The following is a 13,760-nucleotide window of genomic DNA, read 5'->3' as shown; positions in this document are numbered from 1 at the left end:
TCCTACCTCACCAGATAGTGCGGAAATTCTAGCATACGGGAATGCACATACACACACACAGAGGGAAGACACCGAGTAACTCACAGGAGACGGAACTTGTCCTGGAATTCAGTCCCAAACGCCCTTGAATGACGTCCGTGGTTTAAAAATACAGAGTTTGCAGAAAATGGATAGGTTACTTCATCCTTGGTGACCTGTCCCTGTTTCACTGGTGTTCCACACCTTGCAAGCATCGCCTCAGATATCACACAAAAACCCATCAGATGTTTGTTTTTTCTTTCAGTTAAAGAGAAATGGATATTTAAGCCTGTACATACATATACTGTACACATGGATATTTTACAGAGCTGAGTACAGCACACCAGCATGCAACGTTTTATTCTGCTCCTACAGAGAAAATCTGTAAAATGTATTTTTAACTAAAATAAAATGTACGTATTTGGATTATATGTATACGCGTGTGACATCAAAATACATGCTGCATTCCCTAAGCTCGTGATGCTGCCTGGTCCTGTGTGCATACCCTGTGTCTATAGTAGCGCGAGTGTGTATGTGATCTGTGCCTCACTATGCCAAGGAGAGTAACTGAGGCCTGGCCGTGGAGCAGTTCCTGTCGACAGGCCAAGTGACGCGGGTAAGAGACCCAATGTGCTCAGAGCCCTCACACACTGGCCTACAGGGATATGTGAAGACAAGCAGGGGACAGACGCACTCATTAAACATGGAGAGAAATACATACCGTTTGCTCGATGGCTGCACATGAGCTACAGTAACAGCCAAACTATGATGATGAAACTGAGGCTGGGAATTCTGAGGTTTTAATTAAAAAAACAGATGAGATTTTAATGAGATGTCCTTGACTTTTCTTTTATCTCCTGTGGCTGTATTTATCTACATTTGTCTTACTTTTCCCAATTCCATCCTTCATCTCTTCAAATTACTTGTACGAACGTTGTAGTCAGAGTGTGTCCAATCTATGACCCTGACCACTTTTTTTTTATCTGATTTTGAGGATCCAACAGCAATATGAGCAAAATCCAACTTTTGACTCTTGAGATCTCCTGAGCCTGTATGGTGATGAAAGGCAGCCTCTAGAAACTACACAGCAGCAAGCATGAGTGGTTAAAGGGGTTATTCAGCCATTTATTTTGCACATAACAGGACTTGTAAGAGTCAGATTCTAAACAATAATGGTCTAAATCAAAGCAGAAGAGGCCAAGATGTCCTGTCACTGGGCCAAACTCCCAAAACACTGCATCCTACATTTCCCAATTTGCAATAGCATCTTTCTTTAGACCTTCCCTGCCTCCTAAATCCTAAATGAACTCCAATTTGTAATGCAGGCTGTTAATAATAATCTGTTATTGAATTATTATTTATTTAAATTTAAAGTCTCAAACAATCAATGGAGTGCCCCTTTAGAGGAAATATACAGTATACACAATATATTTACAACCGGTGTAGACAGAAGACAGATCCATGAGAAGCTGAGCACTTTCCCCAATGTTCACCTTCAAGGTATTTCTGTCCTTATCCAGATTACACTGAAATCCCTATAAGACCTGGAGCAGCCTAAGCCATTCAGGGCTCTGTGGCAGCCCCTTACTAAAACCTCCTCCTCTTCTTCTGCCCCTAGCAGCCTCACCACACCACTGTTACTGTAGGCCCACACACTGGACTGTTTCACTTTCCCTTTTATTCACTCCCAAATAATACCCCAATTTTATTGTACATAAACACACCAAAGAAAACGTATGATCATGTCTTTATACTTGTCTTACCCTGTGCCCCCTTGGCTATGAATCCTAAAACTTTTTCTACTGAGTGTCATTTGCACCGCGAACCACTGGCAGCTGTTGATCAGGCGGCGTGTAGTCCGCATTCTCCTTCCTCTCTTAGCTCATTCCAGGTAAGGTCAAAGGCCAATAAAGCAAAAGGACAAGCTAAAGGAGCTTGGGAAGTCTAGGTTGGACCACTGCCTAGTCCAGTGACACTACAGTGTACTGTAATCTTACCGGGAACATTTCCATTGCAGACAGCCACTCCTCCTTCTCAGTCCAGCCAAATACATGACAACAAGACAACATGACAAATGACAAGCTAAACAATAAGAGACCGTCGAGCCTGAATAAGAGATCATTAGCCTACAGTGACTTTGTTGACAGAGCCATACCCAATTGTACAATCTTAATTACCTCGCCAGCCCTGCAGCCTAAAGGGAGGATTAAAATTGGCAATACGCCCATGGCGACCGCACCACCCCTGCTCTATCTGCAACTCTGCATGGTTCCACCTCTCCACAACAGCTTAGATGTTTTTTGAAAATATCAGAAGCAGTTCTCCAGAGCTCTTCAGATGGCTGCGAGAGCATAAGATAATCACCGGACTCCCCTCCTCTTCACCTGCTAAAACAGGAGCACTGATGTCACCGTTGCATGACAGATCAGTGAGTGACACGAGCTAGAGCGCCGTCACCCAGACTACACTTGATTCTCACACTCACACACACACACACACACACACACACACACACACCTTATTTGAGGTTTATGGATCTACTGCCAACTCAACAGCAATGTTTCATTTAAATATAAATGTACTTGTCCCGACATATAGATTGAGAGGCAAATTGTGGGTGGGGGTTGTTGAATTGCAATGAAATATTAATAAAAGCATTTACTTTGTCCTAATCATTTTGCAATGCATTCTGTATTGCACCTACAGTATATCGTTTTACCCAGTATTTTTTGTAAATTTTAAAATACAGTTTGACCTCAAACCTAAAAAGACAGTTGATGTGAGAAGAAATGTTTTCGCGGGATTATTTTCTGGCAAAGGCTTTACATTTTCCTGTGAGTCTCAGATGACTGACAGTAAGTAGAGAGTGAGGTGATGTAGCACTGATATGAAAACACTCAATATAGATACATCAAAAAACAAAGTTAAGGCTTCACCTTTTATTGCTTATTTGGCCCAGATTGATTATGTGGAAGCTGTTTTTGTGCAAAAATTATTTTGCGAGAATGCCTGTGCTCAATGAAGTAAAAGGGGACGGAGCTGATATTGTTTTTTAACTCTGCTGACTGTATGCAGACATTTGCAGGGATAATGTGAAGAAAATCAGCAAAACAAATAACTAAATAGATTATGTGTATTATTTATAATACAGAATAACATTTCATATAGCTACAGCTGCTATTCACTGCACACATTTAAAACAGACGACCTGTAAAGGAATGTAATCAGGCAGGTACAACAGGTACAATAAATGACGCATGTACTGTTGACGTGCAGGAATGTTAAACCTATTGATTCACTGCTATTACAAAATGAAGTAGGTTCAATTCATTGTTTCTCGTGTGCATGTCAATTATTTTTACTGGCGCATGTACTTTCATAGTTTCCATTGAAACATTCCTGCTCTCCTGTGGCTTCCAAAATGCCATCTAGATTATCAATCTGATACACTTAACAAATCACGCCCCAAGCAATGACGAAAGAGATGTCCTAACATTATTGAACAATGTAGAAATGGATGAACAAAAGGCCGGCCTTTGACTAAAGTAGCATCATCTAACTTCTTCAAGTAAAAGCCATATATGGAGAAGTAAAGTCCTTCTGAATAATGATATTAATGATTCTTTTCACATATAATAAATATTAAATCAACTCGGTAGAAGAAGCAAAACATAAGCAGGCCCAAATGTAACAAACAAACATACATACATACATGTACACATTTATACTTGAATTTCTACAGAGAATCTCTGATCATGATTGAGCTAAGCAATGCAGACAGGCTCACTTCCTGTTGCTGCATCTTAGCTGTAAAATTAATTTGCACGTCACAGTCAAATGGTTTGGAGTATTACAAATCCGTTACAGTAAAGTATCCCGACGATATTTTCTTTTGAAAAGGGTGGAACCTGATCTTTGCAGGAGCAAGAGTCGAAAAGTGACCAAGAGGGGGAACTGACCAGACTATAAAATGTGAGTTGAGCTTTTGACTAAATTGTTTCACTGACCCCAAGTGTGTCCTTGCAACCACACACCCCATAATACAAGAACAATGTGCACCATCTGTGCTCAGCCCTGTAAAAATTGTAAGGGATATATCAAATGAGGGTACTGTATATCTTCAGAGCATAAAGGCAGGACACACTCGAGAGAGATTTGCGTCATAGCTGCATCCATTAAAACAAGGAAGGAGACAAGCACTGCTGTCTTAATGTGGTGTTCAGCAGGTGAATGAGTGCCTTGCGTGTTTACTATAGCCAATAAGCTGCAGGCCTGTTCACTTAAATCCAGTGAGGCTCTTGTCTGCTCAGCGCTTCTTTAGTGAAGAAAGGCAGTAAAATTAAGTCTAAGCCTCGGGGGCATTTTGGTTCTAAAATAGTTTTAGATCAAACTGCCAACTTTTGCAGTGAAATACCCATCAGGTTTATTATTTAATACTACATCTACGAATTTTTGGTGCTTTGTAAATCTTGCCCCAGGAAGAATCTTTCAACATACTGTACTGTGCACAACCTTTCTTCAGTTTATTCTGGCTGCAAGGACAGTGGTGTGACGGAGCGTGAAAATGGCCAAAGTACTCCAGTAACCAGATGCTGTTAACATGACTGTTAGCATTGTTAACACGGTGTGTTGTGCATGGTTGCAGCCGTTCACATCAGTAAGGCTCTCCTCCAGGGGTGATTAAAAACTCGCCTATGGACACTGACACTGTGACACTGTGCAAGAGAGATGACTTACAGATGAACTCATCCTTTGAAGGAACAATGATGGTGTGTACATGGTGTACTTTTCAAAACCACTCGTAAGCGTGGGCTTAGGACCTTGAGAGATCTTAGTGTTGAGGGACACATGACATCACTTATATTTGAAGGGTGCATTCACACACAAAAGAAATTGAAAATACGGCTAAAACAGTAAATATTTGTGGTGTTACCAACTGAACAAACAGAAGTTTTTACAGATTGTCAAAGGCTAAAAGGGAAGAGAAGCTAATAGATCACCGAAATTCAGCGAGACAATTGTAAGCATGGGGCCAAAATGTGGATATATAGAAACATTTTCAGCAAAATCATACATTAGATTCTTTTTGGATTGCTGAGAACATTTAAGGAATAGTAGATTATAGATTTTGGGCTATGTGCCTATTTGCTTTCTTGCTAAGAGTTAGATGAGAAGGCCGATACCACACTCTTGTCTATACAGTAAATATGACGCTAGCTTAGCTTATACCACGAAGACTGGAAACAGGGGAAAACAACTAACCAGGCTCTGTCCAAAAGGTAACAAAATCAGCGTCTGATGCTCACTAATTCATGATATAGTTTAGTTTTTTTTAAAATCTGTACAAAAAGGGTAAAAACAACAAGCTGTGGTTTTATGAAGGCAGCATTAAGATTCCAGGAAGTCACTGCATTCGGCAAAGAAATAGTCTGGATCATTAACCCCCCGTAGAACCACATCTTGGCGGTTTTACACTTCAGTTTATGGGCGGATTAAACAGACAAAAAATGAATAAGTGATCTTTAAGGAGGGGCTGGAGGGTGTTCCAAAAGTGTCAGACAATTTATTTAATTACCTTTTGACTGTTCTCTGTATGTCTATTTAGTCTACTTCCAATATATAGTATACAGCATGCCGGTATATTAAATTTCTGGCAAAATTTCACTGAGCATCTGGTATGTTGTGCGGATAGTTTTTGATTCAGATGGTCTTCAAGATATTCATTTGTTTTCGGCCGGGATTGGCGCTATCCCCATTTGTTGCAGCTATATTAGATTTTTTGATGGGTGCTGTATCACATGAAAGTTATATCAAAAGTTACATGACAAAGATGCAGCCAAAACTAACAGACATAAAAACTCTTTAGTCCCCTCTGCCAACTCCCAACTAACATATTTGAAATACACATTGGTAGCATGACACCGCGACCTCTGCAGGTGCTCACAGCTTAGAACACCCATGATTTGGGGACATAGTCCAGGAGGAGCTTAAAAGGCCACCAATGGACCTGGACCCACTCACATCTACTTTCCCGTGAGCTTCTGAAAGAGTACAGAGAGCGCTGCTTCTACAAATTAAACACTTGTAGTGCCTTGTTTTGGAAGAATACCATTTCCATAATCTCATGAAACTATCACATGCTAACCTTATGATACTAAATTCGTAACCTGGAGGGGGAGCAGAACAAGCTTTGAATGTGGCCTTATTTGTTAAGACTATTTCAAAAACAATGGGAGGTTCTGTTTCATAAGCACATGCACCCAACTGACACCTCATAAGAGAGCAAGCTCTCGGAGATGAAGAGACCCACTATAAGGTGACAAAGGGATTTTTATATTATCCTAATTTGATTTCTACAGAGGATCAACGTTCACACGGTCAGCAGTAGAGGACTTTGGTGTCATTACATCAAGGGCTGGAGCTGCTTAATGCTCAAGAAAAGATTCTGGGGGGGGTACTAACGTCATGTTTTACCCTGAACTCTTGGACATCACGAACATCTTGTAGGGTGATAAGCTCTAGAACTGCCAATACATCAATCAGTAGACTGTGTGTGCTTCATGGGCCCCATCTCGCTTCCTCTCAACTCTTTCTGCTTATATCTCAGTGGAGATAAATGACATGGCAAAAAAAATCCCTCCTTACTGCCCCTGCAGACGCTCCAGACAGGAAGGGAAACAGGTCACACTGCAACTGACGTTTTGTTTAAATAAAACATAATGAACAGCTAAAGTCATATTTAAAGGCTGTGTTCAAGTATTTTGTAAGGTTTCTTTTGATGTCAGTGAATTTAAAAGTAGGACAAATCCTACAATTAAAAATGTTTCAGTCCTAAAAGGAATAGTTTCGGAACGTTTTGGGAAATCTGCGCATTCACTTGCCAAGAGTGCTATTACAAGATAGACACCATTCTTATATCTGACAGTTAAATATGAAGCTACAGCCAGCAGCTTAGCATAAACACTGGAAACAGGGGGAAATAGCTAGCCTAGCTCTGTCCAAAAGGTAACCAAATTATCCTACCAGCACCTTTAAAGCTAACTAAAAAAAACGTTATCTCGTTCGTTTAATCCGTACAAAAACTGAAGTGCAAAAAACAACAATTCACCATTTTACGGGGACAAAATTTTGGTCAGGACCAGTAACCTCGTCGGGCAAATATCTCTCCGTAACACAGCAAATGGTTATTTTTACTTTTCAGTTTTTGTACAGATTAAACAAACAAGATATAACATGTTAAATTATGAGCTTTAGCGATGCTGGTAGCTGGATTTTGTTACCTTTGGGAAGAGTCAAGCTAACTGCTTCCCCCTGTTTCCAGTCTTTATGCTAAGCTAAGCTAATTGGCTGCTGGCCTCAGCTACACATGTACTGTACAGACATAAGAGTGGTATCAATCTTCTCATCAAACTCTCGGCAACAAAGATATAAGCAAACAAGCAAAACGTCAAACTATTCCTTCAACATGATGTACTTGTCCCGACATATATGCCATTTGGGTAGATGTTTTTGTCCATAGTGCCTTAAGCACCAAAACTTTTTCCCAGTGGAAATCACACCACTAACTGGCAGGGTGCCAGGGGTTTGTGCCATGCCAAGCGAGCAATAAAAGACCATTGTACATATGAACATGACATCCTTGATAGATATAGATAAGCATAGTCCATCACTTGATCCAATCAGCAGCTGTACAGACAAAGACAACAGCAGGGCCATTGAAGTCAACCGAATGTTAGCATTTCTATGAGTGCACAGAGAGACTGCTCCTATTGTGTATTAAATCATTTGTGTGATTGTGATGATAAAAACTTAACTTTGGACATATATAGAGTAATATCTAAGAAAAAAAGTTTTTTTTAAGGAGTAGGAGGAAGAGCTCAGAAAGTTTGATAGCCAAATGAAAGAAAGTGATATACAGAGAGAGAAAGAAAAAGTGCCAATATCAGTCTCCCTTCTCTCAGCCAGCAGAAAAAGCACAGTGGATTAATTCATCACCATGCTGAGCCTTTGCCCGCCTCTGGAATAAATTACCCAATGACTCTCAACTTAAACACACACACACACACACACACACACACACACACGCACACGCACACGCACACGCACGAGAGGCTGCCCAGCTCAGCTGTGTATCATATCTTTACTACACACCCTTTAAAAGTAAGATATATCTCATGAGGTGCTTCAAAAAGTTTTTTTTAAGTTCTGCAGTGCTGTGAGTTAGCAACAGTTAAGCGTTTCCCCAACTGAGGCTTTAGTTTAGAAAAGCAACCTTGTGTGCCTTGTCACTTTGGGGATGGGAGGGTTTAATGGGGGATGTCTTGAGGTATGGCTGAGTGATTCCAACACTTATGTTAATGGTTGCAGAGGCTGGAATCATGCAGTAAGCAAGATGATATTACTCTCCAGATACTTATAAGCTTAGCACCTTTAATTGCCCTTTTCCATTTATAGTAAGGAGGTAATGATAAAACTGATTCTACATTTGCTGTTCGGGGGGAAAGCTACTTGATTTCCTTGAGTGGGGGCAATCAGACGGGAAAAGTCATGGCCAGATAAATGGTGGTGTTTGGCTGAGGTCTTTCTCTGTCTGTTTGGCCATACACACACAATCACAAAAAATGGCCACTATCACAAGGACCTTGTACTTGAGCCTTATCATTGCCAGAGCTGCCCAGATGGTAACGTACCCTTGACAAAGACTCACATCACACTCCCAAAATTCTATTTAATTTTTCTTACACTGTAGATGCCTGCACAGGTTTTTTCTCTCTGTGTCTCTCTCTCATGTAAAAATGTAAGCAAAGATACAGCACAGTTTTAACATTTGCTTAATTTAGTTTTGTAATATGCTAATGTGCACTTTACTGTCACTACTGCCGGCTGTGTGTAGATGTGGATGAATGTTATCATCCATTACGGGATGAATGTGTGTGCTCCCTTCAGAAACACAATGACACAAGTCAGGGCACAAGCATGCACACAGAGACTACAAACAACACAAACACATAATAATTAGATACACAAAATACTTGAGAAGATGTGGATCTAATGCACTTTCTACAAAGGCTGAAACTAATGATCATTGATTAGTCTGCTGATAATTTCCTTGTCGTTTGGTCTAAAAAAAAAAAAAAAAAATAGTAAAAAATTAACAATTTCCTAAAGCCCAATGGGACGTTTTTGAATTGCGTATTTCATCCGACCAACAGTCCAAAACCCAAAGATATGCAGTTGAGAATCACAGATGCTTGAACCGATCAACTAATCAATGAATAACTAATTGTTTCAGGTCAGGATCTGGCGCAGCTCCTGTATCCCCAAATTATTCCAAATCAAATGAAAGAATTTAGTGCTTTTTATGACAGTGTGGTGCAGAAGGTTTTATAAAATCTAGGTGGTGCATGCACACAATTACAGTTCAATCAATGGCCGTTATTGATCTCATATATAGAGGGGGAGAAATCAAAAGAGCTCAAAAAAGCTACATCAAACAGCAGTGGCATGTATCACCGAGCCTTGAACGCATCACGGCAAGATGATGTGAACATGATTTTTGATAAAAGCGACTTACTTCTCTATACATTATGGCCAACGTAAACCCGTTAAAGATGACACCTTACAGAACAGGGATTAACCATTTCCAGCCGAAGGAGATTTGTATACAATTAGTCTAACTCAATCAGGGGACTAATTCAATCAGAGGCACAGTGGGCATCTTGACATGGGGGCATCTGTCACACTGACTTCTCACTGCATCCTGCAGTGACATTTGGCCACAAAATTCAGCTTGACAGAGGCCCTCAAATAGCCTGCAGTCTGTCAGACAAACGCACACATACTCATGAAAACAACCAACACACAGATGCACTCATGCTCTATTAAATTCACAAGATCACACTTTTTTTTAAACAGACATTTTGTGTGTGCAGACGCCTGCAGATGTACATGCAAACATTACAGTACAAGCTTCCTTTGGTTTTATTATCAATGTGCCAGTGCTCGAGGCTTCTACATTATTATTCTCCATTTGGAGATAGAATAACTGTTCTCAACTCAGTATTGCTTGATTACTCCATTTTCTACAAATAGGATGAGGCCTTTTGCCAGCACACATCAAAACCAGGATCTTCACTTCTTGGTTTGCTGCAAAAAAATTACATCTTTCTCGCCTCCAGATACACAACTGCCTGTTCATCTGAATAGTAGTGATAGGTTGTTCTTATGTGACCGCTTACACAATACATAAATGCCAAATAATCACAAAAATCATCATCATCATCTTGATTAGAAACACCTCTTTAGTCCCTGCATACAAGCAGACGCAGCACATTTGGTTAACCTCTGTTAGTGTAATTATGTTGTGGTTCAATACACAAAAGGCACTGTTATTTTTTGCGATGATGTAACACACTGATGGCAAACTTTTTGCTATTATATCACTCAATCCTTTTCAATTCCTGCTCCTACTTTCCATTCAGCTATCCCTGTCCAATTTATAAACACTTCCAATTCAATGTTTCTGTAAATTACTGGTCTCATGTAGTGCGTGAAACACAAAGTTTAGGCCTCGATTAGAGAGGACATCCTATTGAAAAGCATAACTGGTAGAAAGGTGAAGCAGAGGCCAAAGCTGTATAAATTGAACCATGGGTGACTACAGAGGTCAGTGATTTATGCTCAGATTTTAGTTCTATGAAGTGCATTACTCCACCTGTAAGATCATGCAGATCTCGTACATCTGAAGTGATTGAAAACTGTTACAAAATGTTTGCTTTATGGTAACTCTTAGACAAAACACACAACGAGAACAATACCTCAGCTTAGTGTGGAGGCCTGTGACCCCACAACCTTTAACTGAGTGTGTATCTGGCCTAGTTCCTCGAAAATAAAAATAAAAAGCAGTAATGTCAAGCATGGAAATGTATAGTTTCAAGTAAAGTGACAGTAATGCATGTAATGTATAGTGGCTTCATTGTATTTTCCTGCTTTTTTCTTGTTTCCTTCGATTTCTACTGTATATTATTTCTTCTTTATATATGTTTTGGAAATGTAGTTGTTTGGTTTCCTAAACAGCATTATTATGTGAATTATACAGTTATTTTCTATTATGGAAAAGAGGCAATTATCAGAACAACTTTAAACCACACACACACACACACACACACACACACACACACACACTAAATGTAATAAATGTAGGTTCCCTCACCTTGCAGCTCAGGGGTTTTAGGGGTAGTCCCGAGGCAGGATTTCCTTGAAGCTGAGTGGTATTAGTCTGCTGGGGTGAGTGGGAATCCTCGGACTCTTTTCCACCGTGGTAGACCACCCTATCAGAGATATGAATACTTGAAGCACAGCCCATGCTTCAACCCACTTCAGCCTTTTTCTTTTTGTGCAACTTTGAGGCTACCCGAGTGTCATTCGCCCTCTTTGTTTTGTTTTTTTCAAGGTCCACTCTTCCTCCTAAGGTTTTAAATAGGCTATATAGAAATACATATATACATGCTATATGTATCATCTAGGCCACAGCAAAGCCGGTTTTCCAATTGCTCTAACACAAGGCATGAATAATATATCTCTCTATCACCCACCCCCCCGACCAGGAAGCTGATTTCCTCCCTCTCTTTTTCACATGAAGTTAATTGGAGGTCTTTAATCAAAGCAGCTGTCTTATCCTCGAAAACTTGGATCCCGTTATTCTTCAGCTGGGCTGCTCAGATCCCCATGGACGTTTTGTATCCCTCACTCCGGCTCCAATTCTCGCCTTCTTCGTACCACATCACCATTTTCTCATTTTTACTCAACTTCACTGTTATCAAGTAGGCCTAACAAACAAACAAACCATGCAGTCCCCCTCCTTGCTTCATGCAATAGTTGTATCCATTTTTGTGTCCAAGGTTTCATGTGTAGTCGTCCTCCCCCACCCCGGAGCCATCAAAAATGATGCTTATTTTCTCTCTCTCTCTCTCACTTAAAACAATCTGGTTGCACACTTCAGCTCAAGACACGGGCCATAAACCGGTTCTCACGACACTTTGCTCCAGTCCTGAGCGGTTCATCATCAACAGGCTGAAATATTCACACTGCAGGGTGTTATTCTGGCCAGTCGCTCCGATGTCAAACACCCTCCGTCAAACATAATGTCATTATGTAGTCCGATAGAACACTCCATTTATCAGCCCACATTCACCAATTTAGGAAGCGGAGAAATCTTGGTAGATGGCTTGCAAATCTCCATTAAGGCATCCGCTGCCCGGTTGAGGATGATCCGCCTGATATTTAGAGGTCCAAACCCGGGTGCAGTGTGCCACAGTGTCACCAGGCTCCACGATTTTCTTTCATACTGGAGAGAAAAAAAAGGATGTAGAGGCTGTAAGATTGTAATATGTGGAGATACCACCTTTGGAGAATGCAATCGCTTGAGAGACACAGAGAGAAAAAAAAAAACCCACACACAACAACAAAAAAACCACAAGACCGCTCCGTGTCCACAAGTTTCGGATCTGAGATCGGGGACGGCAGGAATATTCACGGTGAACGAGAGCGGAGGTAAGGCAGGACCGAGCTACATAATGCTGATTTTATGTTTGTCTTTTCTCTGCCTTTTCTGGCGTTTGCCCTTCCAATTCTTCAGCACTGCTTGACAGCGGCACATCCAATAAAAGCACCCGCAAGGATTGACCTACAGCCTTTACTGACGTTAATGCAAATGAGCTCGGCGCAGCTAATCGGCGTCGTGCTCTGCGCCGCTGGGTGGTCCTCCGCTTTCCGTGGGAACTTTGAAAGCAGCAAAAGAGCTCACACAGACAAACACTGGACTAGCTGCAGGTAGGCTACGCTGTCTCAACATTTTTTTTTTCAGATTACGCAAACCGAGTGAAAGCTGTTTTTGGTACAGTTATTCACGGTTGTATCTAGTCTCGGCTACTGCAAAAATAAGTAGGATAGTTTACAGCTGCGGTTAAACGGGTTTGAACACCCACTCAGTAAACATTTTTGGTCGAATCTCAAAACCATGGTATACCAATTGAGCCAAAATGAATAACATTTTAATGCCACATTATTAAAATATATACATATGTAAAACATAGGCTACTGAAAAATATATAAATTAACTAATGTCAGCCCAGTTTTAGCTAACCTGCATTGGCTCCTCGTGTCTTTAATTGATTTTAAAGTTATGTTACTTGTTTAAAAGGCTCTGGTATACGTGCAGTTTAGTGTCCCAACTTCCCCATACAATGTCCTTATTTAATTATGAACCTGCTAAACCACCTGTGCTACCCTAACCTGTCTCAAATAAGACCCTCATCATTTGGGACACTAAACTGCACATATACCAAAGGCTCTACATTACTAATTCTTTGTCGTTTTATAATCCTTCACATCTTAGATCCTCTGTTGCGGGTTTTTAAATACAAACTATCACACAAATAAGAAAATTGACAACTCAGCCTTTTTTAACTATGCACCAAAATAATGGAATTTCCCACCCAAGGCTATAAGAGATGCAAGCTCTGTGAACATTTTTAAATGACATTTGAAAGCATATTTATTCAGCATTACTTTTAACTAACTGTCACTCTTCCTGTGTTTTTATTCTTATCTTGTACATGTTTGTTCATTTGATTGCTTTGCTTTATCTCACAGTATTTGCATTTTTTTCAATTCATTCTCTTGTTCCCTCATTTTATTTTAAAGCACTTTGAGCTATCTTTTCATATCTGTATGGAAGATGC

The 13,760-nt window shown here is 40.4% G+C and overlaps 1 protein-coding gene across 1 annotated transcript in view; it reads right to left on the bottom strand.

Annotated features, from left to right (window-relative positions):
• Positions 1 to 11,488, bottom strand: part of pde8a (phosphodiesterase 8A) — a 48,054-nt gene extending 36,566 nt beyond the window's left edge. Inside the window, exon 1 of the mRNA XM_078244037.1 lies at positions 11,231 to 11,488. Coding sequence (XP_078100163.1) covers positions 11,231 to 11,383 — 153 coding nt within the window. The 5' untranslated portion in view covers positions 11,384 to 11,488. The remainder of the gene's footprint in view (positions 1 to 11,230) is intronic.
• Between the last annotated feature and the right edge of the window lie 2,272 nt (positions 11,489 to 13,760).

This window comes from Sander vitreus, chromosome 1, assembly GCF_031162955.1.
Source record: "Sander vitreus isolate 19-12246 chromosome 1, sanVit1, whole genome shotgun sequence".
Classification (NCBI taxonomy): Eukaryota; Metazoa; Chordata; class Actinopteri; order Perciformes; family Percidae; genus Sander; species Sander vitreus.
The sequence above is the reverse complement of the archived record's forward strand: the minus strand, read 5'-3'. Positions and strand labels throughout refer to the sequence as shown.